Source organism: Typopeltis vanoorti, chromosome 6, assembly GCF_054136105.1.
Source record: "Typopeltis vanoorti isolate ZY-2024b chromosome 6, IOZ_Tvanoo_1.0, whole genome shotgun sequence".
Classification (NCBI taxonomy): Eukaryota; Metazoa; Arthropoda; class Arachnida; order Uropygi; family Thelyphonidae; genus Typopeltis; species Typopeltis vanoorti.
In genome coordinates, this window is record NC_143554.1 from 120911549 (window position 1) to 120929536 (window position 17988).

The 17988-nt window shown below is 33.7% G+C and overlaps 1 protein-coding gene across 3 annotated transcripts in view; it reads left to right on the top strand.

The window, feature by feature from the left end:
- The window catches only part of LOC150105878 (FMRFamide-activated amiloride-sensitive sodium channel-like), a 47326-nt gene that overhangs the window by 20790 nt on the left and 8548 nt on the right, over positions 1–17988 (top strand). For 2 of the 3 annotated variants that reach the window (XM_090393647.1, XM_090393648.1), the window contains exons 5-10: positions 4447–4562; positions 7100–7269; positions 7390–7488; positions 7837–7942; positions 16144–16213; positions 16963–17014. In XM_090393647.1, coding sequence (XP_090249773.1) covers positions 4447–4562; positions 7100–7269; positions 7390–7488; positions 7837–7942; positions 16144–16213; positions 16963–17014 — 613 coding nt within the window. The remainder of the gene's footprint in view (positions 1–4446; positions 4563–7099; positions 7270–7389; positions 7489–7836; positions 7943–16143; positions 16214–16962; positions 17015–17988) is intronic. The other variant, XM_090393649.1, reaches the window with a different exon arrangement.

Below are 17988 nucleotides of genomic sequence, written 5' to 3' on the forward strand. Positions count from 1 at the left end.
AAATCCATGAATTCCAATTTCTGCAAAAGTCTCCTTTGCTTTGTTCTTTCAAAAGCCATATCAAACTCCAAATTATCATGGTGTATCCATTCCCCTTGTCTAACTCACTAGTAACATAATTATAGAATGTGAGCAAGTTTCTCAAATATGACCGTCCTTTAGTAAACCCGTGCTGTTCATTCCAATGTAGAGATTCACTACTGATTCTATGTAGAGATTCACTACTCCATTTCTGATTGCGGCATTTCATCAATTTTTCCAAACTCTTCAACACGCCTTCTGAGATACTAATTGGTCGCTATTTGAACACATCGGAATGAAATTGTGCAATGGAATTACCACACATTCTTTCCATTTCTGTTCTGAGATTCATAGTACAGAGCTTGGTCAAAAGGAATAGCCAGTTCAGCTGAACACTTCTGAAGGAATACAAGCACGAGTGCTAATCTTCTCAGTTGCTATGGCGGAATTGTTATTCAGTTTGTGCAACAGTCTTCCACTTCCTCCTCATACACTTTAGTTTCTTTATTCAGTGAAGAATTAGTTGTGAACTCAATGTTCAATACACCAGATATTACAAAAATGGCACTCATTAGTTCAACTTTCTCTTCAGCCTCTCTCATAACCCTCATACCATCTGCATTCAGAACAGTTATTCTTACATATTCAGTCTTTCTTTATTGCAACATATCCACACAATTCTTGTGGGTTGTGTTTAGCTTGTAGAACCAGTTTCTTTCCATATTCACACTTTGCTTTGGGGAAAACAGTTGTGACTATTCTTGACTGCTGTTTATAATTTTCATAATGGATATCACCTTTATGCACATGATATTCCTTTAAAATCATCATCTTCTTACATATCTCTTGCTTTATAAGATTAAACAATTGATTGTCTCCAATCCTATTTATTCTACGAAGTCCCGTGCACATTCTGATATTGTATTGTTTAAGTATATTTTAATGCTTCCCATGCATTGTCGATATTCTTCCTATACAGCAACCGATCCATTTCATTGAATTCAGTAAACTCTTCAGTTTATAATAATTTCCTGCATTGTAGTTCAGAATATAACCTTTCTGAATGGAATACATTTATAAATTTTCCCAAGTGAGTACCGTATAAGTTTAACTGAAAATCAGATACTGTAATCAAATATAACACTCTTCGACCTCAAGTTCCTTCTGTCACATGTTGCTTGTGGAAGTTTTCTCGCTACAGCTCAATAAATTCATTGTCATTCTTGTCATGAGAATTTACTACTATCCACATTGATTGTTAGAGTAAAATTCGCGCCCATATTCTCTATTTGGTGATGCATGTTTTCACCACTAGCATCCGATCCGCCACGTTTATATCAAGGCCTCACTACGTCATTGATCTTTTTTTCATTTTTTCATTGATTTGATTCCACCTCACTCCACATGGCTTCAAATTCACAACCACATGAAATGCTCTTACTAATACTACAATCAGAGTTTTCAACATTATTTCGATTCAAGTCATCCCATGCCATTAGCAACACCTCCCCTCCTCTCATATTCTATCTATTCTTCCTAAAAATACTGTACCCTTTACATTTCACACCGGTTATTAAGTCTGAATATGATATCCAGGTCTCACTATCTGGGGTTCCAACATATTGTTGAAGGCATCAATCTCTACCCGTTCTTCTGATACTTCTAGCATTCGTATACCAAAAAATTCTTGAATCCCAAAATATCTTTAAATGCTTCACCGAGGATAGCTTTTCTTCTGTAGTGCCTTATATATGCAGACATTTTTGTACACGTTTAATGGATCCAAACCGGATGAACAGAAAATCGAAATCGTTTTCTCTTCATAATTATTTTCATAATAATGCCCATACCTTTCATCAACGTATTTACGTAACATTTTCATTATAACATTTATACAAGAGAAGAAAATAGATGCCTTTCTGTTGTTATATTACTCTGCACATGCCTTTCCGTTTCTCGAGCAGTCTATTACATTGTACACTATTATATAGCAGTTTTGGTTTAATATTTAAATCCATATTTATAGGAGTTTCTTCGATTATCTTGTGTGTCGTTTATCCTTGCCGCGTTTAAAATATCAACAAAGTGATCCCCCCACTATCTTTCCGCGTTTTGATTTATGCTTTTATCCATGATTTCCCGGTCATGTTTGTTGAGAAATCTTTATTTACCTTCATCAGTCTCTTTGTACCCAAACACTGCTTTACGACGTTATTGTATACTATCCTAAAATTTCTATATCCTATCTATGAAGTTTTCTGGCAATTTATGGGATATCCTTTTTTCTGCTTTCGAGGTGATTTAAAGAATCGGTTTCAAAACAGATATAATTATTCTTCCTTTATTCACTTTATTTTTAAATGAAATATATTATTTGTTCTTGACTTCAACGTGATCAACTTGGTGGGATCGTTTCTTCTGGATTTTCTTTCTTTTTACCATCGAGTGACAGGTAAGCCATTTTATATTCCTTTTTGTTATTCTTTCCGAGAAAGGCTAAAATTCTTTTTTTTCCTTCACAAATTGCTACCAGTAAATTATACTTATTTCGCTGAGTACCCCTTTAAATACTTACTGCTCTCATCTTGATTACTTCTTTCATTATATTTGGAAGTCCTTTCCAATATAAGACGTGTCACACTACTGAATTCCTTCTGTACGCTTGTGTACTTTTTAGAAAATAACTCTTTTTCTTCGGGATCCTTATCGATTTTAGCTGCACAAATTTATACGGTGATTAATTTAATGCATCTCGAGTATGAGCTTCTTATTATAATTCGACCATTTATGGACTTCCAGTTTATCAAGCTTTGATTTGTCTCTTCAATAAATATAAGAGCAATTGCTCTTTCATGTCTTTTATAAGATATTGAAGATAATGTTTGATATCCATCTACAAGCCCGCAGTTTTCCAATGCCTGTCTACCTTGTTTCACTTAGTCTTAAAAATTCATATCTTCTCCTTTCCGTAATAATCTGTCGATTATTATGAAGTACTGCTGTTCCTCAATGTTGTAAAGATGCTGAATGTCCTTTTTTGTAGGTGAAAGTAGTGAATGCCTTAATTTCAAGGGGTCCTTTCAAGGGGGAACTTTCCTCTTGTATTTTAATCTTTGCATTATATTTTTCCCATCTTAAATAGCAATCATTTGTGCACATGCAAGCTGTCACCAGAAACTTCGTAAATTGAATACTCCAACACTTCGTCCATAATCAGAAAATAAATTAATATAAAATTAATATTCCTCTTCTTGCTTGTAAGATGACTTGATAAAGTTAAGCATTCGTGTATGGTATGTTGTGGAAGATTTTGTTTTAATTTAGCTTTCTGATGTAAATAATTTCACACCATTTTTGCTAAAAGAACACAATTCGTATATTGCAATATTATTTTAAGTTTTGCTTTTCCAATTCTAGCACTTAAATTTTCTGCTGCTAACACCTGATTATTTTTCTTTCTCTTGCTATATGTTGTTTAATATTTTCACACAAATAAATCAATTTATTTATTTATTTATGGTTCTTAGAAACGACCGCTTTCCTCTAAATCAATGATTGGAAAGGACCTAACAGCAGATATTCAGGCTGTTTGCTTAAGGTGCAAAGAATGATTTGAACAAGCTATAGATGTAGGCAAATGATGATGATGATGATGATGATGGCTGTTAATTCCATTTCGTAAGTGTAAAGTTGCGCATTTTAGAGTGATGAGATTGCCATCTGCATATATTGATGGAGTTAATTTACAAGAATTGATGTGATAGTGATTTTGGAATTGTGGTGGATAGGAAGTTGGATATCAAACGTTTCGTAATTAAAACTACGAACACAACCCAAAAGATAAATGCAATGCTGAAACGAAAGTTTACTTTTTAAAAAATGGACCTTCTCTCTGTAGATGGAATCCAGGTCTTTCCTATCACACTAAAACACCTGGGTACTATGTTGATACCGACAGAGATGTGTGACTAGTATAACGTAATATTAATCGACTACATTACGGCTGTTGTGTAGGTTCTTATTTTAGTGATCTAATGAAAGGAGATCATACATTCTGGTTAGAATTTGCATATAATGGCGGCTCGTCCTATTAAGTGTAATGTTTCGTATAATTCATTTAATTGAAATTGATGTTGTTTATAACACATTGTGCTTGTCTTGTATATTTTATTCAATTCAATAAGCATTGATTATTAACTTATTACTGTTGTGAGCTGAAAACGGCTGAAACGATCCTTTTATTGATTTTATATCGCCGTTTTATTGTATATCAGAAATATCGACTCACAGCAATTCGCCAGGCTAGAAGGCAGTTGATTATACAATATATACCGACTGATAAAGTCCAACTGCATTAACTTTGGCAGTCTTTTCTTATTTTTTTTTATTTGTAATACTCATTTATCTAATTTCTTTCTTTTCTAGTAAATTCATTACAAAACGTATCATGGTTTCTGGTGGTATGCCCTTCAAATGCATCACTTTATTTTCTGGTCGTAATCTATCACAAGAAGAAATATTTCGCGTTCCAGTTAAAGCAGGTAAAAATGATTTAATTTCTATAATAATTGTTAATGCATATTCATAGAAATTAATATATAACTGTCAAGAGAATAAACTTTATCCGTTTTAAATACGGCAGACTGTTATAATGTGGCTACAGAGCTAAAAATATTTTATTCGCTTAGCCGACAACTGCTATTAAACAACATCTAAATTGAAAAAAATTCAAAATCGAAAATTAAAAATTAAAAAAAAAATCCATAGAGAAAATTTTAAACTTCTCTTAAAATATGACTGCATGTTGTTTTGAATTTTCGAAGGATGAAGTTGGTTGACTGTCTCTCAACTTAGCTCTCCTTTCTGCTAAAAAATTTTTTAATTGTTATCTTACTCAGCCAATGTTCATTTGGCTGAGTAAGATAACAACCATTTCTAGTTTAAAATTAAACCAGGAAAAGCGATATTTACTATAAACACTACGGACTCAGAGTAAATAATCTTCTACTGATATCTGTGGTGTCCATACGTTCCGAAAACAAAAAACGTTTAGAAAGGTTCCTCAATTGAAGCTAAATTTTCCAATCTCTTAAGGAGTTGGAAATGTTTTACCTTCCTGGAGATTTTAATACAGAAAAAGGCAATGGAACTGACACACACAAGCTTTAAAAAGACCTAATACAACACAGGATTTATAATATTAGTTAGTACTATCTTAATTAATTCTCACACAGCAACATGCATTTTTTAAAAAAGTGGTCGTTTCCGTGATAATTCCATACTCCAAGTTTTCAACGGTCTTATGTTCTAATTTTGCGAGGTCTGTATCATGTACAGAATGTTTCCTATTAAATAATCCCTATTCACAGTAATCTGTAGAGAGAGAACCAGTAGATCCTCACACTATCTGAGTGCCGTAAAGAGATTATGGGAGAAGACATTTTACCACTTCGGGAAATATGGCATTCTGAACGAGAATACGATGAATTGAGTCTTAAGGCATGTTTAAACAGAGAAGTCAGACTAACTCTATACAGTCATTTAAATCGTGCAATGTGTCTCACTTTGTCCGAATTTGCCTTGCCTGTGAACTATTTCTATAATGATGGGGAGGATTGCTGTAGCAGCATTTCTAGAGTGTAGAACTCTACAATTTTGAGAAGAAGTCCAATGACAGCAAACGAAGTGAGACGAACGGTTTGTTGATTTGAAGAGATGAGCAGTTTCAAAATTCAACTAGGAATCGGTGGTAAATCAGAAATTTCGAAAATGATAGATGGATATGCAGCTGCTGTTGTCCAACAGTCAAATGAAAAATTTTAGATTCATGCAGTGAACCTTCCGTAATGAGACAATTGGATTTGCTTTACACAACGAACAAGAAAACATTGCAAATGTTGCCTGTGACTGAGTTTAACGAGTATTATTGTAACGCTTCATGCAAAGTTCTTTTCTTAGTTGTGTATAGCAAATCCAATTTTCTCAATGCAAGACATAACGTCCGATATACCTTCTTGCAATCATAGGTGGACGAGAATTGTCTCTGGAACATTCTCTGCAGTGAGGAAGAGTGCTTTCACGTTTGATGAATAGTGATCATTTAAATTCCATATCTAAAATACAGGGAGCCATCGTGCATTTCACCAAGTTCTCTTATATTCGCTAAAAGGTCACCCTATGGGTAGGATATACGGATATATTTCTTATTAAGGAGTTTTTCTTCGAAGAAATCCATCGAACCGAACATGTGACATTGTACAGTCACGGCTGCGTGTTATCGAGATATATAGAATACCTCGTAATCCGGCAACTGCAGCTAAGAGTTTGTTGTTTCATCAACACAATAGTGTTGACGAAAGACGGACAACACTCACATTTCGCATTTCGCAGAAGACAGAGTATGCAATCGCTCGTTTTTCATGAAGGGGCCAGAGTACCATTGTCAAAATCTCGGGTACTGGTTCGTTATATAGATTGTATTGAACACAGTTACCTTTATTTGAATCTCCTGCATGTTGAATCGATACATTATTGTGATGACTGCTTGGGGTATGCACAACAATACTTCCATTGATACTGGAGTTATGAAGTTCATGTGTACTGTTCAGGCACAAATTAATACAGCTGAGACACTCCATACTCTTTGTTTGAGAGAATCTATTCATATACTGATGACGATGGAGTTGACAGCTGATGTAATAATTTTTAAAATACCCTTTCCTAAGATTACTGAACCTGCTTGCTTTTATTTCGTTTCGTTTCTTATCGCCATCATATTTATATGATTAATGGTGAGAGCTAAATAGTTTGATGATGCTATAACGGTGCTACTAAGGAGCTGATTGAGGACTTATATGAAAACCAAGATAATACTTCGCTGCAAATCTGTCACTAAAATGACATTCCATTTCTAGTATTTAAACAACGCACTCATATAAACGTGGGACCAACAAGTTCTGAGGACAAGAGATATCAGTCCTCAGAACTTGTTGGTTCCTTGTTCTAAACATCTTTCATCTATAAATGAGTTTAAGGTTTCAGTTTAGCTAATCAGAATTTGTTTATATCTCTATTTCAGAATATCAGACAGTTCTGCATATTAATATATCTCACTTATTACAAGAGTACTCCTTCTTATTGACACCAGGAATTTCAGTACAGTTTCATTCCCCGTATTCCTTGTATAATCCAGATCAAAGACCAGATTTTCTTCCTACTGGAGTTTCGAAAAATTTCAGGGTTACAAGAGTGAGTTTACATGTTATATACAACTAGATTTTTGTATTGTTTTCCAACACTAACTTTAATTGATTTGTAAGGAAATTAACATAAATAAGAAAGTGTAACAATAATTTTATACTTTTACAGAAAACAAGCAAACTTCTTCCATACCCATATGAAACCAACTGCACCGATTATTTGAGTCTAAGGAAGTTCAGCGGTGAATTTGAGCCTCAGACTTATCAGGTAATCAGGATTTAAATATTTTAGTTTTAAATATATTTCTTAATTTAAGCTGCACTTAGTGCTAAAATGTTTTTCCTTGGACTTCAATATTTGTTTATCGTAAAAGTAAATTAAATATTTGGATTAGCAATGAATGATAATCTTCCAAAGCACAGGATCAGGAAATAAGATCATCTGTGGAATAAAAAAAATAAAAAAAATCAATCATCCGAAATTGATATAATTCGGATGATTGATTCAGAAATGTCATCCTCTGAGGACACCTAACATAAAGTTGCAAAATGTATTTAATTATTCCTTTATTACTTAACCAGTTAAGCACACGATTTGTTTCATTCCATGTTCCAGGAATGCCTTTTCGCATGTTTAGCAGAGGAGATGCTCGCTGATTCCCAAAGCTGCAAGTTGCCATATGGATACTGGCAGTACAGTAGCAGACGTGGAAAGCGAAACTGTAAGTTACCCTTTCAAACAGTTCGAATCGAAATATAACTCAGTTTTTAAGTATAATTTGAGGATCTCATATAATTTTTGGCACGAAAATACCAAATATTATATGTGATTTCCTGCAAAGTGATAAAAATTAAATCCGGTTTTCTTTGTAAAATTGCCAGATCAATTAATTTATATTTTTAGAAACGTAAAACAAGTAATGAATTCTTCTATTAAAATGAATAATGCGCTGGCGAAGAAATTTAACAACCAACTTTTGATGTATAAGAGAATTTTTTTTTTAAATTAATTTTCTTGAAACTAGTGTCTGTGGCAAATGCTTAATAATTAAAATAACTGAGGTAGTGAAATGAATGCGGAATTGGATTCGAGGAGGCTCTGCAATACGATAATTCAACTGTAAACGGTTTTTGTGCAGCTATTGCTCGTGACTATAGGATTAGCAGAAATGAGGGAAATATATGGATGTAATTTCTGGTGAAAAGCGCTCATGCAGAAATGCAGTCGATTCTGCATTATCATGCAGAATTGACTCCTATAAGATAGCATCTGGAGTGTAAGTGACACAAGAGTTGACATTTAGACGATTTTCTTCTCTCATTCGAAAAGGTTTTATGTGCACCACCCAAATTTAAGAATAACATTTTTCCAAACATAGCTGGTATAGTATTCAACTATCATCTGAAGAGGTGAAAAGTAACTTCTTGTGCGACATTTCATGAAAACTGACGAGTGCTGGGTTTGTGCAATGATAGGTGACGAACAAGTATCCAGAAAGGCTAGGAATTTCTGGACGCTTAAGATGAGCATTATCAAGGGAAAGGAGAAATAACTGAGATCTTTTAGTGAGAAAGAAATAAAATAAAATAAAGCAAAACTGTGTTTCGTAAACGTTGGAGTTGACCACAGTTTATTACTTAATCGAGGGATGGCATGAGGATCAGCATTTGGGACACTAATTTTAGATGATCTTGAAGTTGGACTCCGAGAAGTAAATCTTCTAGATCATCGTTTCTCAAACTGTGGTACATGTACCACTAATGGTACATTACATTATTTTTGGTTGTACAATTTTTACACAAAATATTTAAATAAATGTTCAGAAAAATCTTTTTTCATATTGTATCGAGTAGACTGTTCCAAGAATTTAGCTTGGCGAATCGAATAAAACGAAAAAATAAATTTTATTGCAGATTTATGTGAATTTTCGGATGTAAAGTCTCATTAGCTGTCATAAGGGTTTTCATATTTAATATTTATTTTGAAACAGTATTTTGTGGTGGGACATATATTTTTTTTATTCTTATTTAAGTGGCACAAAATTTAAAACGTTTGAGAACCCCTGTTCTAGATTATCTTTAAGTTTTAAGTGTTTAAGTACAGCACGGCTTTTCCTATGAATACGAAGGAAAAATTATTATCATTAGAAAAACCATCAATAGGATTACTGCATGATCATTTATGTATACAACATCCTGTACCCCATTCATAACGCTAATGTAGTTTTAATTATTCAGAAATGACGTTACTTGACGCCTACTGATCACGGGAATACCTCACAGGGCTTTCGAAGAGTAGCCTTCTGCTATAAGAAATGTTAGCCCTCGATGATGGCATTTCATCTCAGAAATAGTAGGACAGTCATAAATATCAATCAATTGAGAGATTTGAATCTTCAGCCTCTTATATCAAGACCAGATGCGCTCTTCACTCGGACAGGCAGACGGGGTCCTCATTTCTCTAACTCCGCTATTTCTAATTCTATCAATTTTCTATGTGGAACGTTCTTCTCCCAAAGACTTTTTGTGCAACTCGCAATCTGTCTTCCTCTTTTTTAGTCGCTGCGCCATGTTTCACTTTCATAGGTAAATGCTGGAAGAATGCGCATATTAAATACCTATCTTTTGGATCCCCTTGAGTTAGTCCTCTCTCACTACTGAGTTCCTTTTCTTGATGTTGTAATTTTATATTAGCTGTTAGATTCCAATATACTAGCTGACACCCTATGATTGTAATTACTAATAATCCGACATGGTTTATAGGAATGGCTTGTTGTTTAACTTGCTTATTTCCAATTAATATAAAAGGTAAAGGATTTCAGGAATTCTACAAACACTTCAGTAACAAGAAGATGATTCGTTTAGTAATAGTATGGTTATGATCTATTGTAGAGAATCTCTGATAATCCTGACTTGTTTTCATCGTCGTAAATTTCACTAAAACGTCGAGCGATTAGTCATCTTTTGTAATCCTATTAGAACTTGATAATCCTAGCGAACTATATTTAGAATATTTTGTATCCTCGGGATATTTTTTTCACAAGTAATTCTCCATTCACTTGGAGTGTTAATGCAATTTCAATCCAGATGGTCTATCCAAGCATCTGGATATCTGTGCAGATCATGCTACGGAAGTCTTATTAATGAAATTTATGATAAGGATAATTTGTTTATTTTAAATAATTTGTTTAAAATATTAATTTGTATTCAAATACAATAAATGCACACATGAATTCCTTTTTATTATTATTAATATTTTCCCATTCCAGAGATAATTGACTTTTTCCAGTGATGATAGATTTGAGGGGAAAAAAAGAACCTGTTGCAAGGTTGTGTTTTTTCTCGAATCCGTTTTTCTTCTCGCAACTCAGAAAAGAAATCGGCTGTGGAACTCACCTTCTGATAATACATAGTCATATAAAAGACGTTCGTATTGCTGGAATAGACGAAGAGTGAGATAGCGGTCTTTTCTGCAAAATCAGGACCGACAGTGCTGAGACTAGCGATTTCTTCGATTAATATCTTGCGATTGATTTCTTAGTTATTAAGAAAAAAGCTTTTAACTTTATAATATGTACAGAACATTAGCGTGTTCATTTAGTTTTGAAATGATTTTAAGTCTAATGACTAAATAACTTTATTCTTTCGGAGCCTAGACAGCAGAAATTCTGCCTTTCCAAATACCCATATATTGTTATCAATTTATTTCTATATTTTTAAAAGATATCGATCATGACATTTTTCTAAGCCACGGCAGGCATACTAATCAGGGAAATGATGCCACATCGGACGATCACATTCATTTGCTCATTTAAAAAACAAGCAAAATTTTATGTCTACAGTAACATCCATGTCACCGCAATCCATAACCAGTTGAATGCAAATATTATCCGCTAGAATGACAATGCTTTCAATTATTTCTAAGTTAGCATTCATACACTACAGTATCGTCATAATTTTCCAACAACTCACAATATAAAGACACAATAGGATCCCCTCCCCCCTCCCAGCGCTATTACACTCGAAGATCTGTCAAAGTTTGTAAACGTCAAATTCAAACTGAAATTTTTAAATGAAAAACGAAAACAACTTTAGAAAACGCTATTTTAGGTGACTGGCATTCTTCTTACATGGTTTTAACATGCAGACATGGTTTGCTAAACAAACTCTTTTACTGCTGGCACTACTAACATATTCAGTATTTTATTCATTGTCCTTCCTCGTAATATTGTGAAAGTTGAACAAAATAAATCAGTCCAACATGGAGACCATTCCATGTGAACGTATTTCTTATCCATAACGATAAGAAAACTGATTTCTACCAAATGAAATTTTCGCTTTCCAAAAATAAAAGATATTGCTTTGTTAAGGCAGTGGCGTTTCGCATTCAGAAACAAATGCTTGAAAAGTTTGTTAATTGTTTTTGTTTTAAACTTTTTTTACGTTCTTATTGCTATGCACAAAGAGAAACAAACAGTGGTCTAAACCAGAACGCATCGTTTTATTAAGACTCTTCAAGACTGCATATAAAATGCGAATATCATTAAGAGCAATAATACGAGAATCGGTAATTCTTAGCCATTGCTAATATTATTGTTATGTATTTGTTTATTCTTTATTTATTTTTATTTTCTGCTTTGATACTTACTGTTTTTTTTTCATCAAAATTCATTTTGTATCCAATTTTGTATCCATATATATATATAGATTGAGTATGGATTAAAAAAAAAACTGTCGTAGTCTATTGATTTGCAATACCCCGTGAATTGTCCATTTGTGAACAACTTCACTCATACAGACAACGATTTTTTTTTTTTAATTGTACCTCAATAAATGATCTTTTCTAAATTATTCGATGTTCCCAATCCTTGAAAATAATCAGTGGACAAATACACTTTATAAGTGAAGTCAGTGCATCTAGCAAACAATTGCAAAATATCTCTTGCAATATTATGGAAGCCTTGAAATCATTAGATGTCACGAAAAAATTCTTGACGTCATACAGAAGCGAAAATAATTTTTTGAACGTTAAGCACTAAGCCCGTAACTTTGCTCTAAATCAGGGGTCGCCAAACTTCTTTGACCGTCGACCCCTTCACAAATTTCTTGACTTTTTATCGACCCCCTCTATTTTACTATTACGTAATTATAATAGGACAAGCAAAAAAGACGCTTATGTGAGTTTTTAGATTGTTTATTTTATAGTTGCAGTGTTTATTGTATGTATAATATAGTATATATTATTATATTACTATTACTACTAATATTACTATCACTAGTAATATCACTAGTATTACTAGTGATATTAACATACTGGTATTAATAAACTACTGGTATTAATATCACTGGTATTACTTACCAGTCCTGCTCAACTCTTCAACATAGAGAAGTTTAGTTCATGAATGAGTAATGATTGAATTATAATATGTATGTTGATGAATTTTAGAACATTAACGTTCACTTGTATGTCGATGCGCAAAATTGAGACTGGGATCGAATACGTGTAAGTATAAGTAAATAAAAACCGCGCAAGTGTTGCAATCTCGCTCTAGCCGCGCCGGCCGGGCGGGAACCACACATCCGTTTATTGGTAAATATGTCATTTTCGCCTACTTGATTGGCCTCCATAACTATTTTCATGACCTTTCTCCATCTTACAGAGTCCTATTCCTAAACAGACAAAAGACAAGTCCTATTCATATCACTTTTCCCACGATTCACTGGAGGTAATCCAAGTTAACCGAATTAAATATTACCCGTACAATGATGTCTTATATTATTCTAATATAATTCTATTAAATTCCCCAATCGACCCCTGAGCCCGAATCGACCCCTAACAATGTTATATCGACCCCAGGGGATCGATATCGACCACTTTGGCGACCACTGCTCTAAATATTGGGTTAAATGCTGATTTCCCAACTAACAACAGCAAAAGAACGAACTCGACACGTAAAAACTCAATTCGATTATGAATGTCCTGACGAATCAATTATTAATTTTGAGCGATATTTTCAAATTAATTTTTAATGTAATTCTTGATTCAGCAATAACATTAATTACTGAGAGATTTGATCAGCTAAATAAATATGAATCAATTTTTGGATTTCTCTTTAACATTGGTAACTTAAAATTTGATAATGATACAGTAGAAAAGCTTGTTTCGACTTAGAAATTGTTCTGTCTGATGGTAATCAAAAATATATTTCGGCAATAGATTTATTAGATGAATTAAAAATATTGTCTTCAAGGATATCAAATAGTTATTCTCCCAAAGAAGTATTAAATTATATTTGTGCAAATAACTGCGTAAGTCCTATGTGTACACATCTCTACAAATTCTTTTAACAATCCCAACTATTTCCTCCAGTATCCAATTTGGATACTGGAGGAAAGTACATTGATGTTAGTGGTTATAAAATCTTTTTGGAGGTTTTCCTTTTCGGTTTAATAGTTCATTAGGTCTATTCCATGATTGTTTCATGTTAGTACTGTATTCTGCGAATTTCTGACACACTTAACTAACAATTTAATTGTTAGTTAAGTGTGTGTGTGTGTGTGTGTGTGTGTGTGTGTGTGTGTGTGTGTGTGTGTGTGTGTGTGTGTGTGTGTGTGTGTGTGTGTGTGTGTGTGTGTGTGTGTGTGTGTGTGTGTGTGTGATGTTTTTAGGTGAAAGTTGTTCCATAGGATGTCTTTTATTGCAATACTCTTAAGGATGTCCTAAAATCATCCATGTACAGTATGTAGTACTTGTCTGCTGCTTCCTGTGTCTTTTGATTACCTTTCTGTACATTTCTGTCAACAGGAATTTGTGGCCGCCATGTAAAGTTATAGGATCATTGATATTAAGATAACATTAATTCAAAGAAACTAATTCATTGATGTTGAATAATAGAGGTCCCCAAAAACCGATCCCTCAGGGTGGTCCGCTTCGAACAATCTGAATATTTATCTAGATCAGTAAATTAATAACTTAGATAACAATAAAAACTTGTAATTTCCGAAAATATTCTCATCGGTGAGCACGGAAATCATGACCTCGAAATTTGGAAATTTAAAAAAATTTCGTACAATTTGAGATCACAAATTCGTACATAATTGATAAATTAGAGAGATAAAAATATCTCACTGGATATGTTATTGTTGATCATATTTCATGCTTATCCGATGACCAAACCCCTTTTAATTAATCTCATACTGTTAATTTTCTTACTTTTAAGGTGCTTTAGGCCCTGTGTTATAAGAGCAATTCGAGGGATAATCGCCTCTATTCTAAAACCCACCAGTTATTATTGTTATTATAAAACCAGTTATTATTGTTCCATTGAAGAGTTGGAAGAAAGCTATAAACTGCATTTCTCAATCAGCTTGATCAACTTGATAGATAACACCGAAAATATTCACGAATATAAAGAAGAAAAGATTGGCCAGAATGCGCAACCCAATAATCGGCAAATTTACATACCAAGAAATAAGACAATATTGAATCCAAGTATATGAACAAGTGTTTCCATAAACGAAGAACTGCTTCCGATGGAAATACAAAATTATAACCAAGATTTAAAAATGGATAATGCAGTGGATAGGAAGAAACGGTCCATACGAAGTAGTATAGGCTACTTATAAATGTTGATACTATTATTGAAGGCAACAGATCAGTAAACCTGGGTGAAGAGCATTTTGTGATTACCAGTGCTTTATTCCTCTTATGTTAATAAGAAATGCAATATCATATTGTTAACGTGCCCAAATGCGTTCTGCTTTAGAAAAGCTCCCTCGAATAACCAATTCCAAAAGTCTTTCTCAATATCTGCACTTTTAAGATTAATTCAGCAACTGCTGTCCACTGCTTAAAAATGATGTGCTACATTCCTCCTCCGTGAATTCTACGTACATGCATAAATATGTTGTGCCATCTTAGAAGTGCTTAATTGCTTCCGTAAGTCGGGCATGATATTCTCCTAATTGCTGATGGAATTCGGCAGAATTTCACTTCATATTTCCTTTAAAAGAATATTAAATTCCGCTAATGAAGAAAGCCGTTTTAATTCTACGTTTCAATGAATCTCACCTGAAACTGATTAAACTGTAGAGGTTAAGCAGACTTATATCGGCACTCCTCTCGAGTGATCCTCGCAGTTTTTTTGATTTATCCTCTTCAATAACTGTGATTTGGCAATTATTGCTTTCTTATGTTGGTAATCACATGCAAGCTGGTATACCGGAAAATGTCCGCATTGCATAAAATGTTTGCATTATTTCGGAATTCCACCATTCCGAAATATCAGTACGGAATGGCACAATCATGGTTTCATCAGAAATGATCCTCGGATATAATCCTTAACGCAATTAATTACACTGTCGCCTTCATACTAATTGTTGGAATGGCATACTTTGTAAAAAAATTGCCGCCAGCAATCCTTCTATATTAAAGACCTGCTTTCCACCAGATCGATTTCCATTTCTTTATTGTCTATGTTCTGTGTACTTTAGAAATATCGCAGGTTTTCCCTGAAAATTCAAGGCAGGCTGCTATCCAGATATTAAGAAATGAAACTTGATGAGTTTCGGCTTCTGTTAGGCAGTAATTTAGGACTTATTGAAACTTGGGTAAATCCTTATATGGAATTCCACGATTATTTGGGTAGGTGTTTCCTCAACACGTCTGGAAGTGTAAATTTGAAACTTTTCCCGGTTAATATCCGATGATATTTCCCATATGAAACGCAAGAATTCTTTCGGTATGCGAGATTGAAATGGAGTTGAGTGAATCCCTGATTTCTTTAAGATGCTAGGTAATTTGAATTGTGTACTTGTGTATATCTTAATGTAATAAGAATAGTTTGCATTGATTTTGGTAGGAACTATTATTTCTGTAACTTTTTATCTTATAAATATTCTTTTCTCCGATTTGTTTTTTCAGCCACTGAATTTTGCATTGACAAAAACGACTATTTGGGGATCTGTGATGAAAGATGCCGTCCTGCGTGTATGTAAGTACAAGGTTTTGATTTTGTGCCTTATACATTTTCATATTTCATGCAGATTGTAAATTTCATTCTTTCCGAAATTTTCTCTCAAACAAACGAATTGTCTGCAGGTTTTAAGCATCGTTTCAATTTCCTTTTTCATATATTATAATGTTAAAACTTGTACATTGACTCATGCTCATTTTTTTTTAATTTTAAGGAAACGACAAGGTTTTAGATATATTAATTAACATATTCTATTATTACGTCAATTATTCCCTTATGAAACAATATATTTGAGGACTTTTAAATTGGTATCATCAGAGGAACATTACAGTATAGATAGGTGCACGTAGATACCACATCAAATAACCGAGACTAAAAAGATACACAGAAAGATTTCTAGCAGTAATTTAAAATTAAAAGAAAATTATGATTCACACCGAAACTCACACTCACATACACACACACACACACACATGGGAGGGAGGAGAGAAAGAGAGAGAGAGAGAGAGAGAGAGAGAGATGATGCGAGCAACATCATAAACAAACTGGTTGCGCATGGGTTTTTCACCAGAGCATCATGTGGATAATACCGTCATGCCATCATATGAGTGTCGTATAAATGGGCGTGGTAATAACGGATAATCGTTGTACGAGGGGATCATCGTAAAGCGAGGCTCGTAAGCCAGAGTATTATTGCACTGTTTATATAATTGTATGTACATGCATGCATAGACTTTTCAGTATAATTTAGATTCTGCGTATTTCAGGATCATCAAGTTTCGCTTTGAAGCAGTGGTTTCGCATTCAGATTTTCATCCTGTAAGTATAACATAATATCCATTGTTTAAGTAGGAAGCATTCTACTTAAACGTTATTCTAACGTTTATTCTTTTTATTTATTTCTGGTTAAAATATGTAACCTTAAACACATTTTTGTTTATTTTTAAAACATATTTCAATGATATCATTTAACACCAACGAGCTGTATAAGCATGTAAAATGGCGCAAATTCTATAGTGGAGGCTGCCATACGTAATAACCGGTTGCCAAATAGCGGAGCCTTTTTCAAACGTTTTCTTCAACTTTCTGTATAGAGTCGATCCAATGCATGTCCAGTAGGATTTTTCTCCAGGAAAATCAGGATTAGGGAACTCATGCAGTTTCACACATGTTATAACTCTTACGATTAAAGCCACATGATATCGCTTGCCTTCAGCTTCAGCAGACTCTCTCTCTCTCTCTCTCTCTCTCTCTCTCTCTCTCTCTCTCTCTCTCTCTCTCTCTTTTTTAGTAAAATCTGACCTCCGATCACCTTAGTTCTAATAGCACTAATTTCCACTCGTAGATGAAGAGGAGAAAGGGAATGAATTAATTCCTTTATGGCGCTGTTTAATTAGACGAGAAGAAAGTAATAGCATTTACAAATATGACATTTCCGATAGCTCAGATTAGGTCTCTTTTCCCTGTGAGAGAAATTATCCAAGATGTATCAGGAATGCCCCTGTGTGAAGTTCGGTTTAATAGATTTCAAATATCAAAAGAAAATGTAATAATAATAAAAAAAAACACCAACTTTAAATGCCGATTTATATATTCTTCGCTTTGCTTTTATCCGGAAGGAATTTCAGATTCTGGAGATAATCTTTCAGAAAGCTGTTGTTATTGTAAAAGAAGTAGTCGACAATTACGATCTGATGATCTAAACAGGAAAACCTAACTGTAGAAGTCATAAATAACAAAACGTCAAAATAAATTAACACTTTTACCTATTTCAGTTGCATGATTTCATGTGA